The sequence below is a fragment of the Telmatherina bonti genome (assembly GCF_933228915.1).
Source record: "Telmatherina bonti genome assembly, chromosome: 21".
In the NCBI taxonomy this organism is placed as follows: domain Eukaryota; kingdom Metazoa; phylum Chordata; class Actinopteri; order Atheriniformes; family Telmatherinidae; genus Telmatherina; species Telmatherina bonti.
This window is the reverse complement of record NC_136630.1, coordinates 22,693,170-22,719,251: the sequence shown is the minus strand read 5'-3', so window position 1 is coordinate 22,719,251 and position 26,082 is coordinate 22,693,170. Positions and strand designations below refer to the sequence as shown.

General features: G+C 37.9%; 1 protein-coding gene across 1 annotated transcript; it reads left to right on the top strand.

Moving 5' to 3' along the window:
* Positions 1–6,830: 6,830 nt before the first annotated feature.
* On the top strand, positions 6,831–26,082 carry vstm4b (V-set and transmembrane domain containing 4b; the record flags this gene model as incomplete). Its single annotated transcript, XM_079260973.1, has 8 exons — positions 6,831–6,993; positions 12,261–12,668; positions 20,325–20,378; positions 20,596–20,703; positions 20,787–20,820; positions 20,907–21,031; positions 22,226–22,290; positions 22,669–26,082. The coding sequence occupies 8 exons, from the start codon at positions 6,831–6,833 to the stop codon at positions 22,792–22,794; spliced, it is 1,083 nt and encodes a 360-aa protein (XP_079117099.1). The 3' UTR covers positions 22,795–26,082.

Here is a 26,082-nt window from a genome sequence, read left to right as displayed (position 1 = left end):
GGATAAACATGAGCTGACTGTCCCCAAAATGATGTTTTAGTCTGTTGCAGGTGTTTCATTTCTTTGTGTTTGGTGTTGGTATGACATAACTCGGTTGTTTTCTTTCCAGACATGAAGTTTGTTTTGATCGGCAGTGGGATTGGCCTGTTCTTTGTGGCTGTGTTCCTCATCACAAAGTTCTGTATCATCAGGAAGCAAGTTTGTGAATACAATACAGGTGACACCTGACCTCTTATTGAAGCTTCATTTGCAATAGAATGAATGTTTTTAGAAAACTAACATTCAAAATGTCAAACTGTTCTTCTCTTTAGAGAGTAGCGTCAAGAGACCTTCAGAGGTAAGCTGCAATTAAAATGTCTGTAAATGATGATGTCTGCCATGGTTAGACTAAACATGGCTTATTTAATCAATCTGTTTTTTGTCTGTTTATTATAAATAACTTTAATGGCAAATGTGAAGATGTGTATCCAAGGTTTTATAGTCATGGAAGGAAAAAGGTTTATGTCAAAGGACACAGACTTGCTTAACCTTTATTTACTCTCAACCTCAGCCTAACTTGGTCCCTTTGAATCATCTCGGCCAATCAAAAGATCCCGTGCAGGAGGTGTTCGATGACAAGCAGTGTTAAAGGTCAGGCGAAGTGCAAAACTATCTGGGTGAGGGGTCACCTCTGTGGCACCATGTTTCCTTTTTTTTTGTCATTAAAAAAGATCAACACTGGACAATTATATGCTTTCTTCTTCCCCAATAATGTATATCAATATGGAGTTCATACGTATGTCTGCATAGGACGTGATGTAATGCTTTGGTAATTAAATGTGGAAAGTTCCTTGTTCAACAAATTGTATAAATAGAAATAAATGGAAATTTGAAGTCAGGTATGTGTAAGTATTTATTTTTTTCTGTCACTGGTTCCTTCAGTAAAACCAAATGTTCCACTGACACGCATTCCAGCTGGACCACAGCTCAGAGCAGTTCATTACTTGCCCACAAGGGGGCGGCATTTAGCTCAAGCAAAAACCTACCCACATCTGTCTCAGAACATGTTGAACAATTTCTGACCACAAGATATGGTCGACGTGACCTAGTTTCACTCATTACACTTTCATTTGTTTGTTTAAAGTGATTTGTGCAGCATTTTTGCAGGAAATTCTACAAATACGACCCCGTTTCTTTGAGGTTTTCTCTAATGAATGGCAGCTAAATTGTATAATCCGGCACTGTGTTCAGTTTATCCTTATGACTAGGGATGGAAAGATACATTTTCCAATTTGTTCATAAATCAAGAGTAAAGATTCAATGCAGGTTTAAGTATTTAGACAGGGCTGAAGAATAAAGGTCAGAGCAAATACTGTCAAACCTCTTGGGTGCATTCACACTGGTGATGTTTGGTCCATTTCAAACGAACCCTGGTCCACTTCCTCAGAGTAGGTTAGTTCGATAGAGTGCTCATCTAAAGATCAGAGAAGTGAAATTTGATTCACTTGAAAACCAGGAGCCTCGGTTTACTTACAAGTAGTACGCAATGAGTATCACTGTGCGGTGTGAAAGCTCATGGACCATCCAGTGAACCAAAGAGGACGTGAAGTAGGACAGATTCAAGTGACAACTGCATTAGGTTTGACAATCTACTGATAATGTTAAATATTTCTATTATTTTTATTTCATTACATTGTATAAATGATTCTGAAGTATTTTTTTTTACACTGTATGTCATCAATGTTTATTTGATGGTTGAGTTTTAAATATAGACTATATAAATTTCATACAGTTTTAACTCTGTATGGCTGCTATCTTGGCCAGGTCTCCCTTGTAAAGAGATTTTTTTTTTATCTCAATGGGACTTCCTTGTTAAATAAAGATAAATAAATACATTTTCAAATAAGCTTAATTTATTGAGTTTTGCAGATTAATTTTATGATAAGAGTTGCCAGTCGTACCTTTGTTGTACTTGTATAATAACAGTTGATTGAAAACCAAAGTACACACAGAAACCCAAGATTTTTTGTGTCAACATTTTGCTTCTTCATCGTGTAGTGGTGGTGAATGAGCCAATTTCAGGCCTGATCGATCAATGAGCCAGATTTTCCTCTTTCTTCTTGTTGGTTAGCTGTTATAGTTGAAAACTTTGCCCCCTAGTGGGCAGTGATTGTAACTATTGATACTGTCCAGGTAGTTTCCAATCAAATGAAAATGTGTTTTGTTTCAGAATTCCCTGCCTGCCCTGAACGTGTCCATGGAGTAATACAAACTTTCTTTTTGCACAACATACTTTACTTTCTGTGTGTTTGAATAAATCACTGCACACAGTTAAAGACTTAACATAGCTTTGTATTGACACATTTTCAGTGAAATCACCGTCCATCTTCCTTTAACTTGGTCCCACGTTCAGAGAAGAAAAAAAATGGTCTCATCCACTGGTGAAAATAGTGCTTATATGCATATTTTACATGCACTAGTGATTAAGATGCATTAAAAAAAAAAAAAAAAAAGAAAGTCGGTATAATGAAACACTCCATCTTATAATGGCAGCCTGAATTGTGTACAACTGTACAGACATTTATTAATTTGACGAGATGAAGTAAGATCCCTTGTGTCAGTTTTGTTATTCTAAAGGCTGCATGCAGACGACCACTGGGTGCAGCTCAGACTGTAGATCAATGTTTTGGTAATATTCTAACTTCTCACCATATGATCTTTATCATGTGCATTAGGAGTTTGAGCCCTTTGCCAGGTTTGTGAGACTTTTCCATCCTGGAGACGGATCAAGAAGAACCAGTGAAAATCTTATCAATATCCTGGTGACTCCATATGCAAACATGGAATAATGCCCAGCAGATGGAGTCACTTAGAAGCCTTACCATTTGCTTGAGTTACTGATATGTTTTCCATGAGAAATAGCTGATTGAACATACACTTTATTGAAAATGTATTGATAAACTTAACCTTTGAATTATAATAACATATGTGTCCACACAATACTAGTCCATATATAATTAGAATTAAAAAGTTTGTGATATGTCCAAATTTTTTCCTTTCCTTTTCTCCATCAGTCCATCCTCTTAATTGCTAGTTTCAGTAAGGGGTCGCGGGAAGCTGGAGCCTATCCCAGCGATCATTAGGCGAGAGGCTGGGTACACCCTGGACAGGTCACCAGTCCGTTACAGGGCAAACGCAGAGAGACAAACAACAACTCTCACACATACAATCACTTCTAACGGCATTTTAATGTGCCTTTCCTTTTCTATGGACTCAAATTATACACACGTAACATGTGAGTATAATGGATGGGATGCATGCATAACATGATAAGCAGTCGATATATGCAAAAAAAATAGCTGCCAAATATACATTACCAACTACTTTATCATGTCCACATTAATAGAACCAGTTTGAAACTCATTTTTCCTTCAGAACGTCTTAAATTCTTCGTAGAATAGATTAACAAGGTGTTGGAAACATTCCTCAGATGTTTTGCTACTTGATCTACTGGACTGAGATCTGGGGACTGTGGAGGCCGTTGGCACAGTGGAGTCATTGACACGCTAAAGGAAGCAGTTCGAGATGATGTGAGCTTTGTGACACGGTGCATCATCCTGCTGGATGTATCCATCAGAAGATTCTACACTGTGCTCATTAAGTAATGGACATAGTCAGCAACAATTCTCAGGCTGTGGCATTAAAATGATGCTCAGTTGGTGGGAAGGCGCCCAGATTGTGCTAAGAAAACCATTATTACACCGTTAGCCTCAAGTCAGATACAACTAATACACGCCAGGATGGATTAATGCTTTCAATTGTTTCCACCAAAACAATTTATTTTCTGATCATTCTTTTCTGATATCAATGACATTTTGGAGCAGACAACTGCTGGTCACCAGATATTTTCTCTCTTTCAGACTGTTCTCTGCAAATATCAGAGATAATGTTGAGCAAATCCCAGTCAATCAGCTGTTTCCCTACTGAAACCAGTACTGTCTGACACCAACAACCAGCTTACTTAAATCTCCTGTATTAATCTTTGATGCTCATGAGTTGCTGATGAGTTGCTGCCATGTGATTGGCTGTTCAGATACTTGTGTTAATGAGCAACTGAACCTGCCAATATAACTTCATACTTTCCAAAGCAGACGTAGATCAGTGTCACTACCATTTTAACCATAGATTTTATGCTTGTTAATGCATTTAAAGTGGTTTTCACTCATAAACTACAGCATTGAACAGATTGGTCAATATCTAAGGTACTCCAATTAAATGTCAAAATGATTTAGACGAACAAGGTTTATTGCCTTAAATACTGTCTACTGGCTTCAGTTTCACTCCGTCATCAAAATTGGAATTATGTCCAAACGCTTGATTTCATCTCATCTAGAATAAAACATGCTGATTTCTGCGGGTTTGACTTTGGCATCTTTCTTAGGCTTTGCAGTATGTGACAGTATATTCCACACCAAATCTTTCTCCATGTTTCAAAAGGTAAGACAGCACCACATCACAATCTCCTTCTCCAGATATTGTTCACGTGTTAAGCTGAGTTTCTATTGATAATCAACTCTGTGATTCAACCCAGGGTTGTCCTTTCTTGATCAGTGCGCCCTCACATAAAAGGGGTGGTGTTTGCAGCATCTGACCAATCACAGACATGGAGAAACCCTGCAAAGCAACTTACTTCACCATGGAGACGTAGACAATTGTTTATCAAATAGAAGAAAACTTGAACACATCATTCAGGCCAAAAGCAACACTGTTGCCAGCAGCAACACTGTTGCCAACAGCAACTAGCAGGAAGAAATGCTAGCAGAAAATTGCCATTATACAAAATTAATTCTTCAACAATATAAACAGACAACACTCTGTTTTACTTTATTATGACACAAACCTTCAGACGAAACACTTCGTCAGTTTCTTCCTTTCATTTATATTTTCTAATTCCTCAACATGACGGCACTAGTAGTTGTGTTTCATAAGTTCATGGTTCTGCAGTTGTGTGATCATTAACACCGTTATTTCAGATGCAGCTCTAGTGGAGATAAAGGACTCGCGAACAAGTCAAGAAAATGGACAAAAACAAATTTGAAAGTGAACAGTGACCAGGTTTTATGTCATAGGTTATTTTCCAAGATAGCTGATTAGTCAGGAAGTAGTGCTTTTACACACGTTGATCTCTTATTGAGAACATAACCTGGTCCAAAACAGGTTAGCGTTCAGCTGAAGTTGACGGGGTGATATACTCAAGTAGGAAGTAAACCAGCATTGTGTTGAAGAAAACCAGGGTGAACTCTGACGTTACCTCAATACTTAAAACAGACTTTGGCAGATGTAACAACACATTCATGACTTTTGCAAAGAGTTTCTCCTCCATTTTCCAGCACAGTCCTTTTCATTGTGATGCCACTGCATGTATTTCAAATATTAACACCAAATTGTCTGATATCTGCTATGAATGTTTAACCTCTGGACCACTGGTTTAATCAAAACATTGATAAAAGCCAAGTTGCATTGGTTACAATATGCATTATCAGCCTTCAGTACATATACTGAGGGTCTGACAGAAACAGGTCCATAGGAGGTTTTTTTCCAAGGTTTTTTTTTCTGAAACTTACATAAACTGGTTTTTAATCAACGCTTTAAAAAAAAGAAAACAAAAGGTAAATTATTGGATTTTTATTTAAATGTGCAATAACATATTTTAATAAGGGTTTAATAAGGTTAATTTTCTCACCATGTAATAATCAGGACTGGACATGGTTAAGAGAGCCGTACTGAGATCTACAGGCTGCCTGATCTGAAGGGTCCAACCAAGATTTTAGTAGTGAAAAGATTTGAAAATGAGAAGACTGGACTTTTTTCTTCTTCCTCTTTTGGCACATACTGTTGGAGAACTAAGCCGAGTTTGTGTGGAATTTATTTATGATTTTTTTTTTCACTTTCCAAGAAAACTGGAGAAGGAAAAAAAATGTTTTTCTGGTGTAAAATCCTTCAAGAAGGAACAGCAAGGCGAGGTGATAAAGAGCAGGGAAAAACCAAAACCGTGGTCCAAACCCTAACTAACTAAACCCTATCTGCTCTGAAGGTTACAGATCTCTGGTGAAGAAGGGGCGTCTTTGTAAAGAAAACATCCGTGGATGTCAAACTGTCGCCAGACTAGAAGCACTTAAGGCCCCTGCAGATAGTCTCCTTCATCAGTAAATCAAAAAGTGTCCCACATCTCCACAGCACTGCTTTGGGGTTTGGTAAAAAGCTGCAAAGTGTCCCAAAAAAAAAAAAAAACCCTGGGAGGAAGGACTGCTGTACAAAGATTCACTGTGGGATCTTGTTACATGAGAGCGAGATAGATGCAAACCCACGGAGACGTGATCACTCACGGCGACAACAGATCATGCCATGGAGGAAAGTTCGCAACCATTAATGAAAGATTAAATACAGTTTGTATAAAGCAGTTAAATGTAAGATTCCCACACACAGACTTCAACCCTCCTCCCACTCCTTTCCAACAATGTGTGTGTTCCAAAATAACAACCCTGACTGAGGTCTGCGCCTGCTGCCCTCCACAGCTGGAAGTGTGATTTGCTGGGCGTCAATCTCAACAACACGAGCCAACCCCGTCCGTCCTCCATCCTGCAAAGGAAATGACATTTTCCTCTTCCTCGCCAGGACCAGTGGTGGTGTGTGTGTGTTCTCGCACATGCTCACCTGACTGTTTCCATCTGCATGTGTGTAGGTATGCATGTGCGCGTGAGCCTGCCAAATGTGTTTTCTCTGTGTGAGAGGAGAATTGGGGGGGAGGGGCGGAGGGAGGTTCTGAGTGGAAACAGAGCTTCCAATGTTTTATGTTACACTCCTCATATCGGGGGGGGGGGGAGAAGAAGAGGAGGAGGAAACCTGGGGATATTTTTCTTCAGGCGCAGTTAGCTGCGTGTTTATGGAGGCTGCAGCCGTGGAAAATGAAGATCTCTCTGGTCTTCGCTCTCCTGACCCGAGCACTGTTTGGAGGTAGGAAAAGTTTGCTTTGCTTCATACCAATGTGAACGCGGAGCAGACAGAGAAATGTTTGCCAGAATTATACTAAGAAAGTTTGCAGAAGAACATCTACGAACCAGAGAGGATGTTGGGATGCTGGGGGAAGATTTGAAGAAAAGACAAGCAAATGATGGACTTTAGAAAGAGATTTCAGCTGAAACAAATGAGCTTTGCTGTGTTTGCAGAAAGTGTTTCTGAGAACCTAAAAGCTTGGGTTTGTTTGCACTGAGGAGATGAGATTCCAAAGTGAAAATTGTGGGATTTCCTGTGAATGTTTTTCAGTAAAGCAGTGGATGTAGTTTTAGCTCCTGATCAGAGATTCCCCGTCTCAGCAGCCAGATCTGCGCTCACAGCATCTGACTTTTATGCCTGCGTGTCACGAAAAGTGTGGATTGCAAAAGTTCCCTGATGTTGGAAAGCAGATGTGTTGTAGATATTGTCGTGCAGTTTGGTCTTTTCATCACTGCTGCTACCATGGATGCCATCAGAACTGGCTAAAGCAACTCTGCTGAAGCGTGAGAGGGAAGACAGCTGATGAGCAACAAATTCACAACCAGTCCTGGATGACATGAAAGGGAAGCATCTACAAACAGATAACGTTTATTCAATGTTGTTATTAAAATCAGTGGAATAGAAAAAAGGCAATTCTAGTAAAAGTTGTCCATCTTTCCAGACCTTGTGCTAGGCTGCTACTAGATATAAAAGCATCAGTACTTTTTGGCTTCTTTATTTTCCTTCCACAGGAAATGTGACCAATTTATGTGGTTTTGTTTGACTTTGCACTACATCTGTGTTATTAGTGGCACCACATGGTCTGTGGAAAATTAGCAAATGCAGATGGTCAAAAGTAGATAAAGTTCTTTGGGATGATCAGTTGATAGAAGACAAAGATGGAAAATTATGTAAAAATTACTTCTTAAAATGTGATATTTGTTTAAATTTATTAATTTTTTGTGCAGTTCAGTTAAAGTGATTCTAATGATTAGAAATGCACTCTAAAAATATCCTTTCTGGAGTTGTTAGGTTATTTAAAAGATCAAATATTATACATTTTTCCCAAATTATTTCATCTGGTTGTCAGAGGTCCTGCATCACTGTTAATATAGTTAGTTAGTAAAGTTAATATAGTTATATAAAGGCCAGATTCAGACTTGGTTCTTAATTTCACCATTCCAAAAGTGGTTCTAGTGAGCTCTACTGAGAACGGGCTGTTTCTGTTTTTAAATGCTTCTAGGTGATACTGGTCCACGCCCACTCCTACTCCACGCCCTCTCAGAGAGAGGATGCGACCTCCGGCTGCAGCCTGGAGAATGGGGCGGTCTATAGTTGGAAGTCAAATGGGCGTGGTTAGGTTTACTGTCAGGGTTAGGGTTAATCCAATCAAAATGTTGAGGGGGTGGGGTTGGACATCCAGCCCCGTCCAATGTCCAGCTCCGCCTCATTCTCCAGTCTGCAGCCAAGACTCTCTCGCTTTCGCTGGCTCCCACTCATAATTTAAGAAGGGAGGCTCAGCAAGTCAGGATCCGATCAATGCCAGTATGCACTACTGGGGGGATGGGTTATTTCCCTTTGTGAGGTCACAAGGGGAAAGCTCTTCGACTTGCCCATTTGAACACATATTTGGTATAAGGTAGAGCAAGCAAGCGAGAGACGTGATAGAATTTTTGGATAATATGGAACCTTTAAGTGATTGCAAATGTGAAAAATCTGATACACACAACTTTTTTTCCATAATATGATGTCTATGTATACATAAACTGGGAAATCTGCTTTACTTAGTTGTTTTAGATCTGTACACAGGCAAAAGTGTGAAAAACATCAGTGATGTCATCTCAACATGAGTAGAAGGCGTATCACGGCATGGGCAGATGCTTGCTGTGTGAAAGCAGACCCTCCTCGTAGAGTATTAAAACTATGGCAGCAGGCTGTAGTGCATTTTGCAGGCCTGCTAGATTCCTCATCAGGACAGCTAACACGAAGACCAGATGCTTTGAAAATACCAGGATGTTAAGAGTCTGTGAATGTACAAATGTATGAATGCGCTCCAAAGGAAAACCATTAACAGACTGCCCAATGCAAACCAATTTTGTGTGTGTTTTGGTTCTCACATTTCTACAATGCATGTAAACATATCAGATCCAATCATTTCAACGATTGGATTCCCACTTATGAGATACTTATGTATGTAAACATGGTCAATGAACAGTGTCGGCTCATAGCTATTACTGTCAAACACTTTTGAGACCACCACTCTTATTCAAGACAATCCTTGAGCATGAAGTGAAGAAAGAATGAGGAATTTCAAGTTATAAATACCTTTAACTTCACATTTAGCTCAGCCTTAGTTGTCTTAGACTATTCTAGATGTTATTAAATGGTTGTTTTGGTCGTGAAGAAATGAAAATTGAGTCTTCTGAGTGTCCAACTAAAAATTTACAGAACCTTGCGCCAGAAGTTGTGCGCCAGCCCTCACTTCTTTAAAAGTTGCTACTAAAACAGGAAATCTAACTTAAATACAGTTTGCATAGTTGTAATGAGCTGAGTCAATATTTGGTATGATGAACTTTATTTTTCAACACAGTATGAACTCTCTCAGACAAGTTTCTGGTCATAACTTTTAGGGTGCATTCACATCAGTATAGTCCGATAGACTCTGTCCGATTGGTGACTCGGCTCAGTTGTAGGGGGGTGGATCTATTCAGACCAAGATCATGATTACGCTGCACTTTGGTCAAACGAGCCAAACCTTTCCAATAATATTTTCTCATTCCCACCAAAGGTGGCGCTGCACTAATATCAAAAGAGAGAACAAGACCTGCGAGAAGAAGAAAACTGTTGCAAGTTAAACATGTAGCACAAAACTGTCACTGTTTTGGGTTTTTTATTTAGTCTTATGCAAGTATACTGCAGAAATACACTGTATCAATGGATGCAGTATGAACACAAGAGGAGGCAGAGGACTCTTAACACCATTGCTATGTATTTACCCATAATGCAATTCCACGTCAAATGCAGGAAGTGACTTTTTTTTGTAGTCCGCTTCCTGTATTTGGTTCACTTGAAATGGACCGAGACCTGGATTTGTAGGCAGTCAGAGTCCACTTCTTTAGTCCGAATCATAATTCGATGATGAATGAAATGAAAAATACTTTATTAATCCCAAAAGGGAAATTCAATTCCTGCATTGCTTCAATAATGTTTCAGTGGAATCTCTGAGGGGGATTAATCCCTCCATGAGACCTCTTGCTACTGACTGTCATTTTAGTTCTTCAGTCATTTGGCATTCATCAGCTTTTTTTTCTCTGTTTTGCCACCTTAATAGTAGCTATGTTTCCATTACGTCTACAATTACGCAAAACCAAAATGTCACATTAAACAATTGCTAATGGAAACACCTACATTAAAAAAAAGAAATATAACTAAAACTTTTTGATGCTCTCATGTAGTTCTTCTGACATTTTGATCTAGAAGTTTATCACAAAAGTGCCAGAGACACTTTTTTCGCATTTACGTGATGCATGGGGTCATGTGACCAGTTCATTTCCAGTGAAGATGGTGTAGTATGGGACCGACAGCCAAATTTATGTGTTATGATGTGATGTTTTCCATGTACCAGGTTCCTGTTTTATTTTGTAGTTTTTCTCTGTTTCCTGTGTAGCCTTTGTTCTTGTTGATTACCTGGTCTAGTTAGTTCATTCTTTACACCTGTGTCTTGTTTAGTTCTGTCAGTATTTCTAGCCCCCAGTTCAGTTGTGTTTTGTGAGTTCATGGTGTTTAGTTGCCCCTGTGATTCTTGTCTCCTGTGTTCCTACGGCAAGATAGATTCTGCTTGACTTTGCACCCCTGGACTACTCTGCGTTTGGGTCCACACCTCTCAGCACTCCCCACGACACAGAATTTTGCAATAAATTAGAAAAGGAATGAGGGAGAAAGGGTTTGAAAAGTCTCCACAGCCATAAGAAACCTTTTTTAAAAAACGCTATGTGGCTACTGACTGAGGGTTATGTGCTAAAAACTATAAAAAAATCTGCAAATTGTTGTGTATTGTTGTGTATTGAAACTTCACTAAAATGTCCTTTTTTTGTGAAAACCTGATGGAAACGTAGCTGCTGGCTCCTTGACAATCACACGTTCGTGGACACCATTTGATATGAAAACTAAATTTAAAAATCAACTAAATGATCAATTTAAGCGCTTGTTCCAACAAGTGATGGAGAAGAGTAAAGTTTCTTTACTGCATTGTTAGACTATATGAAATATTATCAATTATGTCCAGCAGCATGTGCAGAAGTCTTTTTTTTGGATATTTAGCAGAGTTAAACCAACACAGAACCAGCTTTCCTGATCACTTTATCCAGTCCATTGAGGTCTATGATTCTGCTTCTTCAGCAGATGGCTGCACAGCTGATTACACTATCCACAACAGACTGATAGAAGATATGCAACACCTTGGTGCAGACTTTAAATGATTTCAGCTTCCAGAAGAGTCAGCTTTACCTTGGTCCCTTAGTTCTGTTTTGCATTCACAGCTCAGTCTGTTGTCCAGCTGAACTCTGATGTGTCCATGTGTTTTGCTAATTCTTGTTCCCCCTAAAATCCTCAAACATCTATTTTATTTTGTTTATTTTCAAAATGAGGTGATTTTTTTTAATGTATAATGCCACATATTGATTGACCAGTTGCCCTACCCAGCTTCTTGTCCACCACTGAAAGACACCACATCTGCAGTCATCAGAGTATTTCTGTAGTTGACAAGACTCAGAGTTGTATTATAAGTCAGAGATGTATCATAAGTGGTCAGGTCTTGGCTGGAATATTTTTCCTTTTGAAAAAGTGGAACAAATGATGCATCTTTGAAAAAAGCCGCTTGCTTTGCAGTATTTAAAAACACAAATGAAAAAATAAATGGAAGCTTTCTGTGTTTTGTAGACAAGATTAATGTTTCAAAACTTTTTTTTTCCCCCTTCATTAGTCATAAGTTATTGTTAAATAGCACAACAAACAGTAAAGACGACTGAAAATAACTAAAAAAATGATTCACACATGACTGCGTTATGGATGAAATTGCTACATAGCAAAATGATGAAGATGAAAACGTGAGAAGAATAGAAAAAGTTGAATGTGATCAAGGTTATAACAGCGATGATTTGTTATACAAATATGATAAGACAATGGTGCTACAGCTTATTCATAAATACACATTCTGCATAGTAAGATGTGACTGTAATTTGTTTCTCCAGATGTATGCCTGGCCATCAATGCCACTATCACGCCCTACCCATTCACGGTTGCTCAAGAAGGTCAGAATATCACTCTCACCTGTGTCGTGTCGCAGCGACGCCGCAACGCAGCCTTGCCGGTGGTTAAATGGACCTTCCTACCGGCGGGTACAGATCAACCAGAGGATGAACTCCTCATCGCCCGTGTCAACATGAGGAAAGCTCGTTTCTATGGCAACTACACAAAGAGTTTCCTGTGGCCGAAGATGAAGCTGACAGTGGTCAAGCAAGGGAAGATCTTTGAGCTGGTGATCTTGAACGTGTCTGAAAGGGACCGGGGGCTCTACATGTGTCGGGTGCAGGAATTTAAAAGACACCAGGAACGTTGGAAGTCCTCATCGAACTGCACTGCAGCTACTGAGCTCAGAGGTGAGGGCTTGACTTTCTCGGCCATCTCCTGCTCTTTGAAACTTTGTGGTAACCCTTTTTTAAATTAGGTGTCAAGCAGTTTTTCAGCATTCACCTGACAAAATAATCCATGGCCACCCTCTTAGTTGCCTTTGTCCTGAAAACACCTGGAAAAAATGGGATGAGGACTTTTCTGTCCCCAGGTGTTCATTTAACATGAGAGAATTTCATAGTGTTGCAGAACTGGACCACATAAACTTAAGCTCTGACAACTGCTTGTCTCAGTGGAGCAGTTATGTGTCTCCAGTAGCTGCACTTTCTGACCACAATGGGATGATGTAATGCATATTGCTGCAGAAGCTGCTGAGTGGGTTTAGTGAGTTAAGTACTGTCCTGCTTTTGATCTGGGAAGGGAAATGTCACTGGTTAGGAACAAGTCTGGAGATAAAAGGATCTTGCATCGTGGCTTAAAGTTAATAAGTAATCTTGGAAAGAAAGTAAAGTATGTGAGGTTTTGTTGCCACCGCTGGCACAAGAACCCTTCACACAATGGAATTGATGACACATTCACTGCTACCAGATACTACACAGAAATCCTAAAACACCTTTAATAACTTTTTAGCACTCTGGTTTTGTTTCTGCAGTTTTGTTACACATCTTACTCATCTTGAATTCAGTCAGAGAAAGGCACGTTTTCCTAATGTAGCGTTTGTTGTTTCTAATAACATTTAAGTTGAAATTCGATGAAGACATTATGTGGGGCAAGAAATCTAAATAAATTTAGCATACAGAGATGAATGATTGTCATTTACTTAAAGTAAATCACTCTTGAAGCAGAGTTTTGCTGATTTGATCTGCTTTACACAGTAGCTAGCATTAGCTAAAGCACGAGTTAGCATCAGCTAAACTGTGAGTTTTTTCTAATTTTTCTAATTTATTATTGCAAACATTGTCTGAACTGAAAAGTGTGAACATGGAATAAGAAAAGCAATGTTTTGAGAAAGCCCTGATAAAAAAAACAAATAAATAAAACCTTTACTAGCATGGATCTCTCTACATTGAAAATGAAAAGTTTTCAGCTGAGCAGTTTCTTTGTAACCTTTGTAAAGCAAAAAAAAAAAAAAAACCACTGGCAAAATATGTTTACCTGCTCTAAAAAATCAGAAAAAGTAGCAAGTCGAGCTGATTTGTATATAGAGGCCATCTGCAAAGTTTGCTGAGCGTTGTGTCCAAAAACAAAATTAGACTTACTGTCTGGCGAAAGCTCACAGTACAGTTTTGATGCAACATGGATGTGGAATTAGCCAACAATAGCAGTGAGTCACTGAGAAAATTTGCAAAAGTTCTGTAGTATGTATTTTTAAAGCCAAGTAAGGAAAATAAATCTTGAATTTGGGTGAAATGCTGTGTGTTTAACTATTTAAAAATTGTAGTATATCTGACAGATACCATGAGGAGATTCAGGGAATCCCAAGACTCTACATGTGAAAGGGAAGTACAACTTCGTAGTATGAAATTTTAGGTATCGGAATGTTGTACAAATGTCTTAGTCATTACCAAGTCTTCCAATAATTTTATTTACATAACTACAGTCTCAGATGAATATCAAACAAGTTATTACTATGTTGTTACTCACCTAAAAGAAACTACAAAAAACGAAAGAGAGAGAGCATTGTTGGAAACAATTTATGTACCATGCAATTCAATAGCTTATGGACCGAGGCAGAACGTTGTAGTTAATGTGTTCTGTTAGACTATATTACTTTCTCATGTTGTTTACATATTTGGTGCAGCTTTCTTTAAAATTTTGCTTCAGTTGGTTGACATTTGTGGGCATTTGGGTATTAATAAAGCTGTTTTATATATTATGTATACAGAAGAGTTCATGGTAAACTCAATCGCTGCTAGGTCCTCAGCCTGTAAAAAGAGCCCAAATTATCAATCCTCCGTCACTGCTGAACAGTCGTGTGTCTATACGCTTTGCTTGGTTTTCAGTTAGCATTGTATTGTCTAACATGTTCGCTGTCATCTCGTCTGCTGAAAGAACGCTGTCCCAGAAGTCAGATGCAACCATACCATCGTAAGCAAGCGCAAATGCAGTAAATCAAATTGTGGTTCAGCTGAGGTTGTACCTACTTAACTTTAAGACCTGCGTTGCCTTATGTCAATCTTAGTCAATGTTTTTATCTTTAAATGCCTTAACATTGCACTGTACCCTCCCAAATAGTCTTTCCACATTTTCCATGGACATGTTCCTACAGGCTGCCACTTTCGGGGTCTCAAGCCCAACCAAGTATTGGTCAGATTAGACATGTACTCTCCACCAAGACCTGCTGACATTGGCCTAAACAAGGAGTTTCCCTTCCTGCAAGTAGACAAAGTTCACAGAGACTCGGTAGAATTGGGACAAGAGATAGTTGTTCTTAGGAGAGTAAACTAAAACGTTTGTCTGCAGTGACAGTCGAGTGGGCAGCTGCAGCCTGTCTGGTTTTGGTTGAGGAAGTGGGAAGTTATTTTCATCTAAGGAGCAAGTCCGGTATGGTTTCAGTGATAATAATAACAAAGCTTACTGCATCATTTTTTGGGATGAAAACTAAAATTAGGACATAAAGGCCAAAAATACATTATGACAGTAAAGTGGCAAGAAGCTAAATCTGATGATGAGCTTGTTAAATAAGATGTTTGGAGACGAACACTGTCTACAAGTAACTTTTGAACTCATTAAGGTAAACATGCCGCCATAATCTGGGTCAGTTGTAAAAAAATAAAACTATTGTAATTTTAAGCCTGCATGCTTGGTTGTGTGTCTTTATTTAGAGGTAACATAAATAGCAGGTGGTAGGTGTTTTGTTTCAGTTTTTTAAAGCATTTTTGATCTCATAAAGGTCTCATTAAATGTATACTGGGAGGAAAAACATTCTTATGTGCATTGTTTCAGACTTAAACCACATTACAAACCTCAAAACTTAAAGCAACAACATTTCAACTCACAGAAACACAAGCTAAACCCCATTCTACCTCATCAGAAGCTTTGAAGAACAAATAAACTGCACCAGATCTGTTTTACTGCTTCATAAACAAAGGAAACTTGCAAGTCTTTCTGCCCAGTGGAATACTGGGTTGTGAAATTCCTGCCCAGTATCTACGCTACACTTTGACAGAAATTACAAACATAAGGAGCTGGAACTACCTATGGACTGTTTGTTTAGGGTCCCAGCTGCAAATGAGACAACATAAAATTCACATGCAAACACACGTGTTTGGGTGTGTTTTTGCAAGATCAGACTAATATAATTCTTGGATGTTGAACATCAGGCGACCAGGTGTTTCTAACACCGACCTGCTTCACAAACCTTCATTAGTCCTTGTACTACTGCTGCTATAATAAACACTTTCAGAAGCGCTAGAGGTTGACACAGCCTTCCTTTGGCATAAGTACACCAAATTCTTATAACATATGTGGGCAAAACATACAGTACATGGATATAGCATGACTTTAAGTTGGAGAATTTGAAATCGACATGTCTCTTTTTTTTCCCCTTAAGAAACTAGAGGAACATGGTGTTTATAGTCCAATAGCTCTGTTTATGTCTATAAATGCAACATAGTCACTGAATAATTGTGCAAAAAAGATACTGACTAGTGAAAGAAAAGATGCAGGAAGTTAGAGGGTGGATTATTAAACGCTTTGTCAATGTGGCTGTGTACTACATTCATCTGCAGCCATTTACAATGCAGCAGATTAGAGGAGCGACTGAATTAGTCACAGAGGATCATTATTCAGTCCAGTCCATGAGTGTGCATTGATGTTTACAGGCTTTGGTTTGTTGGGACCAGAAATGAGCCACAAATCTAAAACTCTGTCTGTAACTGAATACAACTTTGTGCCTCTGACAGACAAAAAAGAGCTTGATGAATCCTTCCATGGTGGCCCTGTGCCTCTGTCTGCTATTTTTCCACAAGAGAATAAGAGACAGTTTCATGGCAAGCAGCAAAGCAGATTTATTAAATTTATAATTATTCTAGCATGTAGAGCTTCTGCACTGACAGCTCAATAGAGAACCTGAGGCAAAAACAACACGTGAATGTCAAAGATGTGATTGTGATTTACAGTGTTAATAATTCACTATAAGACAAATGGAGAAATATGTAACGCAGAGATGCTGAGATCGTCTTCACCGCTACATCTGCTGCTGTTTGCTACTTGTGTCTTTCTCCAACTTGCATTGGTGGGTTTATAATACCCCTGACAAAGGGTGGAAAAGTAAAAGGTAAGATACAGTAACATGATATCAAAGTAAAATTAGCCTTTCACAGAGTTGTAAAAAATTGTAGAAAAGAATCTAAATATAGTATAATTGCCTAAGTAACATTTTGGCCTGTTTTTAATACATTCTTAACTATTCTTCCAACGATGGCTATTCACTGCACAGTATTTCCTATAAAGCCTAAAAATATTACTTTTATGCTATTAAGCCAAATAAAAAATAAAAAAAAGTAATAACTTGCATACAATATGCAAGTTAAATGATCTTTTAAGCACATAAACATTTTTAAACATTTAATAAATCACTTAAAAAAAAAAAAAAGTTATTTACTCTTTTCAGATGTGTGATGTTAAAAACAGCTAATATATAGAAAACAATTGTGTTGGCTAAGCTACACGATGTTACTTAAAAATCAGATATGTCACAGTGATTTCTAAAATAACACAGTTAGCAATTCGTCACTTAAAATTCAGTTGTCAAGCCCCTAAAAGCGTATCTGGCTTAATCCAAATTGTAAACTTTGAAGTTCTTTGTCATTTAGAAAGCAATGATGATCTATAAACGTGCTTTTGTGGCTACTGTCCATTCTGTCTACCTAAAGCTAGCAACTAGCTTGTAGCTTTAGCTGAACATAACTGACAGAACTGCACTGTTCTGAATTTGTTGAATAAAATATTTATATAGACAACTCCTGAATAAAAATCTCACTCCAGCAGTTATTTAAAAATCCCCTAAGAATTCTTCTGTGTTAATCCAAACTCTATATTTTATTATGTAACTTTTTTTCCATATAAAACTATCAGGACCAATCACTATAACTAACAGCAGCCAACATCCTGTTAGCTTCTCTTGTAGCTTCAGCTAAAATGATTTCATACAGGATTGAATTGTTCTGAATTAAAAATCCCAGTTGCCATCCCAAAGACCTGCTAATAAATAATCCCATAAAATATATTGGTGTTCATAAAAATTTTGTGATACTCCACAAGTAGTTAGAATTGTCGCTTCATTTTAAATGTGAAACAAAATATAAGAATTTTGGAAAAATCTAATTGATTTACTTAATTTACTCAACATATCCTGTTATTGAAATAAGAACATTATGATTTCTAAATAAATATGGTCAGATAAATATGATGCATTACGATAAAATCTATAAATGCATTTACCATTATTTTATTTTTTTAAACAAACCTGAATGGTTTAAACAATTATTGAGCTGATCCTATATTTAACTTTAAAAAAATTCTCATTGACTGGAAGTGTAAAACTTTTTTTTTTTTATGCAGACTCAGGTAAAATTACAACTTGGTTTTAGTTATGAAATCCCTGATCTCACTCATCTTTATGTGTATGCAAAGAAATACTTTTACACTATAATGCATCAGTAATCTAATTTTACCATTAAAATAATTATTGTTTTCAAAGAGTATGAACTTTATATTTTATAGTTTATGGTTTCGCACATACAAATTTCAAATCAGGAGTTGGTGTCTTTTATGAAAAATTCAGTTTTAATACATGTTTTCCTTTACTAAACCCCAACGCTGCATTTAGCATACGGTTTTTTTCTTGGTTTTATACGTAGTTTTCTGAGAACAGGAGGCTTTTCAGTAAGCATTCATCTACTTTATAAGATGTTTGACACCCTCTGATTATTACTTAGATCATTCTTTAACAGCATTGGCTTTAAATCTAATTTCATTTTACATAAATACACATTGTGAACCATGTTTCATTTATTTTTTACCCATTGGTGGATGTTTGTTCTTTGAACATTGCATAAATTCCACTCAAAACCAGCAGAAACAAAAGTTTCCACTTCTATCTACCTTTAGAAATTGTAGTTTGTGGATTGTGGGAGGCATGCTTGCTGGCATAGCTGCTGGTTTGTCAGTCAGCCAGTCAGCATGTGGGAAAGACTCTGGTAGGCGTGGAGGCGAGCCTGCCCGTCGTCAGCTGCTGGTGGTTTGGGTATTTCAAGATGTCCCTGTGGGTGTCACTTCATGAGCTTCATGCTACCAATTCAACAAGAGTGCAGTAGTGTTAAGACTCCTGTGGTCAGATAGGGTGGAAAAATGAGTGTGTGGGGGGAGTGACATCTCACATTTAGCATGGGAAACATGTTTTTTGCACTGACACCACATAGCTGGGATTCTCAGTACATGGTATTAAACTCCACAATGGTACTCATGTTTGATTTTTGAAGAAATAAAATGGGGCTGTCAACCTAGAACCCATATAAAATACTGTAATATGCAATAAAAGTCAAAGAAGTTGCTTAACACTGCAAAAATACTTTCTATAGATCACGGGTCTCCAACTCTGTGAGCTACCATCCTGCAGGTTTTAGTGTTTCCCCAGTGTTACACTCTTGACCCTAATCAATGGCTCATTAACAGGCAGGTGCAAAAGATAAGTTTTTGGAGTCCCTTTTCATTTTAATCAAGTGTGTTGTACCAAGGAAAACACTATAACCTGAAGGATGGTAGCCCAGGAGGACCGGAATTGGAGACCACTGGTATGGCTCTATGTGGGTTGGATAAGGGTCAATATGAATGCCTTTTTATGTAAGCTTTAGAGACACTCATGGTTGTTGACCAATGCAGCATTTCCAAATTGATATAGCCTGTAGATGAGCATTTTCTACTAAAATGAAACCAACATTAAAAAAAAACAAACATATTAGCCAAGACTATTGGCTTTTTTTTTCACATTTTTCATTCTCTTGTCAAAACTAGATTCTTACAACAACGCCACTAGAATTAATGCATATAAAGCTCGGAACAACCACAATGACGTCATCGCCAGGGATCATCAGCAACTTCAAAATGCAAATGAAGTTTAAACTGCTCAAAAACAAGTTGTGATAAACAAATAACTTGAAGGTGCAACACAGGGGTGTACTGCTCTTGTCCTCGAGGCCAACAATCCTGCGGGTTTTCTGTGTATTCCTGCTTCAATACCCCTGACTCAAATTAAATGGATCTAACAGCCGGGGAACTTCAGCACAATGTGACTCATTCGAGTATAGTGTTTTGATGCAGGAATACATTAAAAACCTGCAGAGGACTGGCTTTGGTGGAACATTCTCATACCTCATGACTTTTACAAACACAAAAGAAATCTGCACCTCTGCTTGGTTGGATCTCAGATAAAAGTTTACAACATTGCCAGAGTTAATGAGATGTTTATCCTTTTCACTCAGCAAAGTTTAACGCAAAGTTCAAGCCATGTAGACAGTCAATCAGAGACATAATCAGTCAGGGAGTAGGCTAACTTAGCTCCCTGTCTTCCTACAGTCAGCTTTATTTAAGCTTCGAGCCGACATGTAATCAAGCAGCAGGGAAGCCACAGCGATGACTATGAACTTCACATGTTTCTCTTCTCTCCTTTTTCTTCTGTGTAGTGCATCTTCTACCGGCCACCAAGGCTAAAGAAAGTCTGTGGAGTTTGTTTGAAGGTATGTTGTGATATTTTTAGCATATTTTTGGTGTGTGCACATTTGTGGTGGACTTGACAAAAATAGTCTGACCCTAAGGATATAGTAGAGTGTCCTAAAATAGCTCAGCAGATCCCACCTTTTTTTTTTTTTTCCTGAGAGATTCTTGCAAACAATGAAACACATCTGGTTGCTGTGCTGTCCCTTTGGTGCTTGTGTAAACGTTTGTGTGTTTTAGATGTGTACCTGTGTGCAGTGTTGATCTGCTCAGTGGGCCTGCTGTGCATGTGCATGTTCACCGTGACGGTAACCTGCCAGTTCATACAGAGGAAGCAAAGGCTAAAAGGTCAGCAGAAACACAGGCTTTCTTATTGATGTCCTCTTCTGTATCAACCAGCACTTTAACCAAAATTTGTTTTATCTCTGCAGAAAATTATCACTTGGTCAAAAGCCCACAAAACAGGTACGATGTTTGGTGATAATCTTCTCAGCAGCTGCAATAAAAGCACTTGTTAGCACTGAATATCTCCTAATCTGCTTTCACTCCAGCTCAGGAGAGACAGTCACCAGTGTGGTCAGTGTCTCTCCTGCTCTACCAAAGAAGGAGAGGATGTACAGAAAGAAAAGAAGTAGACACAACCAGGAAGAGAAGCCGCCAGAGATACCAGCTAAAGGTAAACAAGTAATGGGATTTCAATTTCAAACAACTGATGTGAACAAGTAACCTAAACTCTATATATGAAACAATATCAACTATGAAACAAAATGATAAAATGACTGTTATTCCCTTTTATCACTCACAATTGTTTGAGCTCTCTGCTAGAAAAATATTGATTACATCACGGTATATCAATAGCTTACAATCATTGCTTGGATTGATCCACTAAGCCCTAATCTTGACTACAAACAGAATTGATTTTTCTTCATATGGAAGCATCTTGGATGAACCAATAAAGATTGGAAACAAGATGCGCAAATAAAAGAAAAAAAAACGCTCAGACTGTTATCAGCACCAAACCCAACAGCAAAGCTATGTTAAATGGAGTTTTATCAATGTCAACGCTCTTTTGCAGTTCTGTTACGGCAGTATTAATGCAGTAAAAGAAACATGATGCCTTCAAGACCACATCTTTTCGTGGGACAGCATAGCTGAGGAAGAGCTGGTCTAACTGCAGTCCCGACCGGTTCTCCTTAGTAAATGTTGGATCATTTTTTTATCAGAACTGTTCTGAACAGTTTAATCAGAAAGAATGAGACAAAATGACACGTTATCTCAGTGCCAAAACATATTTTAAGTGTCGTGAGGACTGGCGACATAAAATTTCCTCTTCTAATTTTCTTTTATCATTTTTGGCAATTTGTGTCAGAACTAGAATGCATCAATGGATGCAAAATAGCAAGTTAAACTAAGTTGACAGATGAAACATGTCATAAAAACACAACATATCTTTGGTTTGTACTGTCTGCTATGCAATAATTCCCACTGGAACTTTTTTCTCACACTTAAATTACAGCATAGTCCAGTTGTTCTCAGACTTTTTCTACCATGCCTCACTTTTAGAGGAACGCATTAGTTCCTCGGCTGCACTTTCCCAATCCTATGTGCCCACCCTTTCCAGTGTGAAAATCCAGTTTGAGAACCACTGACTTAGTCATTCATAAGCTAACGTTTTAGCTAAATAACTAAATAAATGGTTTCTGCTTTCAAAATATCAATCTGTGAGCAGCCTTAAATACCACCTGTTACTCTCCAAACAATCTTAAGAAACAATATGTGGGAATTTTCCAATGAAGTTGATGATTATAGTAAACAGAAATCTGAATTCAGTCATGTACACCTTGCAAACCATTGTGTTTCATCCATGCAGCTCCCATTGGAGATAAAACCCGCAAGCCCAAACTTTTAAAACCTCAGCCAAGGAAAGTAGTTTTGGTGAGTACATACATCTAAATATTCTCATGCACTGTCAACTTAACTGAATATTTGTGTACTTTTATGTCTAAATCTTAGAACCATTGCATGCAAGCCATGGGTCACAATCAACCCTGTTGCCCAAATGTAACATAATGGAACCAACATGGACAGAAAATAGTCAGTTTTTAAACTGAGGACTCCCATAAGGTGGCATCCCAGCCTGCTTGCATCTACCAAAGCCAGCGAATTATGCAGATCTTAAATCCCCAGCATCCTCTCCCCTGTAATTAGCTTAATGAGTTTTTCATAAACTTTTTCTCAAGCTTTCTTGTCTCACCACTGACTCCATCTCCTCAGTCATATTGTTTTCTTTTGCCTCCCTCCCCACATCTCTAGCCGAGGATAGTGGAGGAGAATCTGACATACGCGGAACTGGATCTGGTGAAGCCAATTCCAGAGACAAAGGCATCACGTAGTGGGACTGTGTACGCTCAGATACAGTTTGGAGAACAGCAGCTATGAGAGAAACACATAAACCACTAATAACTGTGCCTTATGTAAAGTTTTGTTTATTTATATTAAGCATCGTACTGTTTTGTATCCAAATGTTTTGTGAAGGAAAAATGTGTTCGTTGTCAGAAGTATTACACAATTGTACATGTGACTTTATATAAAGTATAACTGCATTTTATGAAACCAACATTCAAAAAGGAAACATTTTTATATTGGAGCTTTGTTCAGTTTTTGTACCCATGCTTGATTGGAAGGACCAGACACATGAGGTTTGAGGACCAGATTTTCCAGTCAGATCAGCAGCAGGAGCATCAGCAGACTCCATGAACACCATAGTCTTTCTACATACCCTGTTTATTCTGCCTATATCTTCCTCCTTCAGATCATCCTTTATCCATTCAGCCATTGTAAAAATCATCAAACTAATTTTGGTTGGCAGGATAATCTGCATTTTAAGTTTCTTCAATGTCAGCTTCAAAGGTTATTTTTATCAAATATCTTCTTTTATATCATGGTTGGACCGTGTCAACAGAGTTACTGCTGAAGTTAATTAAATTATGTATTAATGCTATTGGTGGCCTATTTGCCTCTGGCGAACAATGGCTATTGAGGCCAGTTGATATCTAGATAAGTTTTATCTACACAGACAATATCCTAACTCCTGGATAATGTTTCTACTCTTGAACTGTCGGAGCAACGTCTAGAATCATACTCCAGTCTGTTTCTCCTCCTCATAAATAAAAAATTAAATCCAATTACCTACTGTATATATACTGTATATACTGTATATACAAAACAAAAAAAAAGGGGAAAAAAAACATGGTAATTTAGAGTACAACACATGGTCACAATATTGTCAAAGAAAGTGATGCTCCAATCTGCACATGGAAGTGTCATCTAGAACTATCTAAAATTTCATACAAAATCATGGCTGATTTGACTGCAATCAATAAGCCTTTCTGAATGAATTCTCAGATGAGTCACCTCAGCTAGTTGTTCAACACCCTGTTTATCTGGCTGAGTCTTCATTAATACTGAAGCAGCTAAATCCACAACTCAGGAGTTCAATATGCTCATCAGAAATTCTGAGAAAGGTAGCAAATATGCTAACTACTAGCTAACATGAAGTAAGTTTAGAAAGTACTAAGTATTCATTCATTGTTGTTGTTTGAGAAGGGAGAAGTTTTTGTTTTGTTTTGTTTTTTTTATTGAAGAAAACACAACTATTTTCTCCTGTTTTAATTTTTCGGGAGGTTACCTAGCTAAACTCACCAATGCGCTACGTGTATTCCAGTTGTTTTCCTATCTTATTTTCTGTGGGCAGTTCGCTCATTACAGCCAGTAGTTCATTGTTGCCTGTTCACTTTTTTTCCTAAAATGTTTTGTGTCTTCCTGGTGCTATTTAAACTAAAAACTAAGTTGTTAATGAAAATCATGTTGCTAAGATGGGATTGTGAAATGTTACCTCAACATATATGATTTATCAACTGTTATCACCTCTATTAGCTGGTGCTCTCATGGTGCATGTCTTTACACTTGGCTAGTGATTTTCCACCTTTATTCAACATAGTTCTAATAAAACGAACTGTTTTAGAGGCGCCCATTTTTCCTAAGTGATAATGTGACGACAAGTCCATGATAATGGCGTCACTCTCTCACAATAACTAGACAACTGGAATGCACGATTAGTCTACAATGTAAGAGACATCCACCATTAGATGTCAACTGCTAAACTGATTCCTAAAATAAATACATACACAATTTTTGTTGACATTAGACAAAAAAAGACTTCCCTGTTTTCTTCTCTAGCGAATTTGATATATATATATATATTTTTAATCAAATAACTATCACAATGAATTCAAAGAGGATCAAACCCAAGTGAGCAGATATATAGGACTGTCAGTCTAAATTAAACTAGTTCATTAATCAAATAAATTAGTTCATATGAATTATATATTAGTTCACACTCACACACATAAATATAAATCAAATGCTAATAATGGATAGTTTGTGTCTAGCATTATGTACCTCACAACATCTGTTTTCAGTCTGGTATTTTATGTCAAGCTGACATTTAAAATGACCTCAGCGCCAAAGTTGATACTAAACCAGCAATTAGCCCCCGACCTCCCCAAGAGGAAAATGCGCTTGATGAAGGAAATCCTTTCATCTGGTGCCAGCATCAACTTAACAAGCTGTTAGCAACACATATGCTTAGACATACATACATACGAGGGTGGAGCAGCACAAAGGCTGAACACAGTCACAGGAAACAACACGTACTGTAGATGAAAAACCAGCAAACAGCTGTGACAGCTGATCCTGGAACGAGGACAGACTAAGACCTACGTTTGCTCTGTTTCACGTTAATGTCAATCAGAGTTCACTTCAAATCTTAAGCTGATTGAGAACCTGAGGCCATAATGGCTGTAATTCTGCATTGCTTTGCTACAGTCTCCTTACTCTTTCACTTTCCATGAATCTGAGTGTGAAAGCACTTTTTTTGTTGCCTTTAATGATGCTTTGGACTCAGGCATGGAAAAGAAAAGGAAAGTTGTTTTCTTTTTAACAGTCAAGTTGAAATCCAGACACAAAGACACTCGATATTTCCCGTTCCCCACCATTTTCACCATCTCACTTAATGTTATCCATACTGAAACCAAACTGATCTCACTTTTAGCTGATTGTTGACTGAGGGTCTTCTGAATTTCTCTGTGTTTTTTTTAAGTCATCAGTCATCAGCCAAACCAGGAATTGATCTTTTTATAGTATAATTGCAGCGACTCGGCTCAAATTTGAGTTGTATGACCACTATTTGTAACATAATTTAGGTGGGCAATCTGTTAGGACTTGTATGGTTAAAGAGAATGTCTCTAGTCATAAAAAATGCTTTTGTTGTTGACATTAAAGAAAAATAATAACGGCATCTGAACAACACAATACACGACTAAGGATTTTAGCCATCACTGCAAAATGTTGTTATATCCTCAGACATGTTTTGTTCCAATGTAAACCCATTTTAACTTCTGCATTCGTTATTAATTCCTTCTTTTCCACTGTTGTTCTCTTATGTTGGTTTCCTTTGCACAGTGTGTTTTATCCCAAAGTGGAATTAAATAAATGAGTGACCTTTTATTTGGTGGGTACAAGAGTCTTAAAAATGCCTTTAGACTGTGAAATGTAAAGTTTCTTCCAGACCAAATTGTCCTTACTGGGAATCCACTAACTGGAACCATGTGTGTGGATTGTGCCTCTGAGCTTTTCCCGTCTCATTTTTCCTTCTCCTGCCCTTCA